Below are 2,723 nucleotides of genomic sequence, written 5' to 3'. Positions count from 1 at the left end.
ACAGCTTTGCCGGGCGATGGGTCTTGGCAAGGACCTGTCAGCGAGGAACCGTCAAATACAGGATAACCGTGTGCCAGGATTCCATCCATTCCATCCGGTTTATCCGAAAAAAACACTAAGAGGTGATTTAACTAGAGTAGGCAGGTGATTCCATCAAAATCAAATTTTCTGAGGAAGACGTGTTTTCATGCAAATTGAATAATTACTGAATCAATTATAATCAAAATGGAATCAATTGGGCAGAGAGAAACCTGATGAAATTCAACAAGGGTAAGTGTAGGGTGCTGCATCTGGGGAGGAATAACCCCATGCACCAGTACAGGTTGGGGGCTGACCTCCTGGAGAGCAGCTCTGTGGAGAGGGACCTGGGAGTCGAGATAGCAGTGCTGTGGAATCCAGTTCTGGGCTCCCCAGTTCAAGAAGGACAGGGAACTGCTGAAGAGGGTCCAGCAAAGGGCAATGAAGATGATGAGGGGACTGGAACATCTCTCCTATGGAGAAAGGCTGAGGGACGTGGGTCTCTTTAGTCTAGAGAAAAGAAGATTGAGGGGGGATCTTATTAATACATACAAATACTTAATGGGAGGATGCCAGGGGGAGGGGAGCAGTCTTTTTTCAGTGGCGCCCAGTGATAGGACGAGGGGTAATGGGCATAAACTTGACCACAGGAAGTTCCATCTTAACATGAGGAGGAACTTCTTTACTTTGAGGGTAGTGGAGCAGTGGCACAGGCTGCCCAGAGAGGTGGTGGAGTCTCCCACTCTGGAGACATTCAAAACCCGCCTGGACGCCGTCCTGTGCAACCTGTTGTAGGTGACCCTGCTCTGGTGGGGGGGTTGGACTGGATGATCTCCAGAGGGCCCTTCCAATCCTGACCATTCTGTGACTCTGTGAATCATTAAATATTCAAAATAAAATGGTTATTTCAAAAGCTTTGCATCTTAGAAAATGCTGGTGTTCCCTTCCAGAATTTAGTTCAACCCCTTTTTTAATTTTTATGTTTTTTACAGTTTGTCATGGAAGACAGCACCGCGGCTCCTGTATTGCAAATGTTATAACCTACGTACGTTTAATTATTTAAACAACAGTTCAGTCTACCCTAAAGAGGAAAAGTTTCCAGCTGGAGCTGGAACACGTAAACCCCAAACATTCTCGCAATGCCGAAGTTTCCCGCAGCCGGGACAATTCTGCCGTTGCGCTTGTGATCGCAGGGGCTGCGGCGTGGCGGGGAGGTGGGACTGGGGGGAGGAAGGGCGGCGCAAGAGCCTGGGGCTGAAAAAACGATTTCTTGATAGTAATGTGGGAGCAGGTCGTTGGTTTTTGAAGTGGTGGGAATTGCTGAACATTTGGAACAAACCTGCAGAGGAAGGGCGGAGTTCCCCATCTCCGGGTGTCTTTGAGACCTGAAGGCGGTGGCACGCAACAGCTTAGCTGTATTGCTTCTGGTCTTGAACTGAAAGTGGCGAAATTAATATTGTGTGGACAACCTCAGTCCTGTCATTACCTGTGTTTTGAGTGCTCCGCTTCTGAAAACATAAACATTAACGTAAATATTAACATAAGGGCCTCTGTAGTTGTTGCCCACCGACAATCACTTGTCTCTTACCCGCCGTCAGTTGTTCCCTTACGCCTGGAGTCGCCGCGCTCCTGGAGCACACGGCACGTTTCAGAAGGGAACGCCAAAGGGTGCGAACACGTCTGGTTCTTTTACAAAGTGGGTAACAGCCGCAAAAGTTGAAATGAGTTTTTCCGTCAGTGAAGCCTCCTCACCCCAGTTCCGCCTAAACCCCAAAGAGGGGGTCCGTCTGTCAGTGCCCCGTGGAGCCCCTTGTGGTCGTTGCTACTTGGGAGATACCCAAGTGCTGAGGTTGCGGTTTCCAGTTTACTTCTTGGGTTTGCGTCTTAGAGATTGCCTCGCCTGCCCTCGCAGCCCCCTGTGTGTTGTCCAAGAGACTAATGGGTTATGCTGGATCTAAAAACGAGGACAGGGATGAGCTTCAGCGTGTCCTGCAGACCCCTGGAAGGCGTCGATCAGCGTGTGGGTAGCTAGGGGAGCAGATAAGCATCTCCGTCTGTAGGACACGGGTTGGTGCTGGTGGGCACAGGGCGGCCGAGCTGTGATCCCTCTGCCCGGGTGCCTGTGCTCTTCCAGCGCCGCCTGCAGACCAGTGGCACGGCTCAAGGCTTGCGGGTCCAGGAGCCGGCCCTGTGGCTGCCGAACACCCCAGCAGAACTAGGAGATGCCCGGATTTTTGCGATCTGCCCTGACAGCCCAGTAGGAAGGGGATGGTCCACCTCTTGCCCCTGGCTGCAGCCCTGGTGTGCACTGGTTTGCGCTGACCCATTGAAGGTTCCTCAGCTTCTCCAGAAGGTTACGGTCACCGGTAGGTGACATCCCACAGGGACACCGTAAATACAAAAATGTGCTAGGCTGTAAAACCAGATGCAGAGATGCAAAATCATCCGGTTTGGTGGCTTGACATCCATCGGTCTTGCCCTCTGCCCGCTGTCTTTGTAACAGCCGGCCCTTACACCGCTCTCTCTGTTTGTGTCCTAGGTGAATGGTGTCAACGTGGTGAAGGTGGGGCACAAGCAGGTGGTCTCCTTGATCCGGCAAGGGGGCAACCACCTGGTGATGAAAGTTGTTTCCGTCAGCCGCAAGCCAGAATCAGAAGAAGTTGTTCGGAAGAAGGGTAGGTGTGGAGTCTCACGGTTCTCTGAAC

The 2,723-nt window shown here is 51.7% G+C and overlaps 1 protein-coding gene across 1 annotated transcript in view; it reads left to right on the top strand.

Moving 5' to 3' along the window:
- The window catches only part of SHANK3 (SH3 and multiple ankyrin repeat domains 3), a gene marked incomplete at its 3' end in the record, with an annotated part of 167,645 nt that overhangs the window by 115,323 nt on the left and 49,599 nt on the right, over positions 1–2,723 (top strand). Inside the window, exon 7 of the mRNA XM_009880246.1 lies at positions 2,558–2,693. Coding sequence (XP_009878548.1) covers positions 2,558–2,693 — 136 coding nt within the window. The remainder of the gene's footprint in view (positions 1–2,557; positions 2,694–2,723) is intronic.

Source organism: Charadrius vociferus, unplaced genomic scaffold (genome assembly GCF_000708025.1).
Source record: "Charadrius vociferus isolate BGI_N301 unplaced genomic scaffold, ASM70802v2 scaffold802, whole genome shotgun sequence".
Lineage (NCBI taxonomy): Eukaryota > Metazoa > Chordata > Aves > Charadriiformes > Charadriidae > Charadrius > Charadrius vociferus.
The sequence above is the reverse complement of the archived record's forward strand: the minus strand, read 5'-3'. Positions and strand labels throughout refer to the sequence as shown.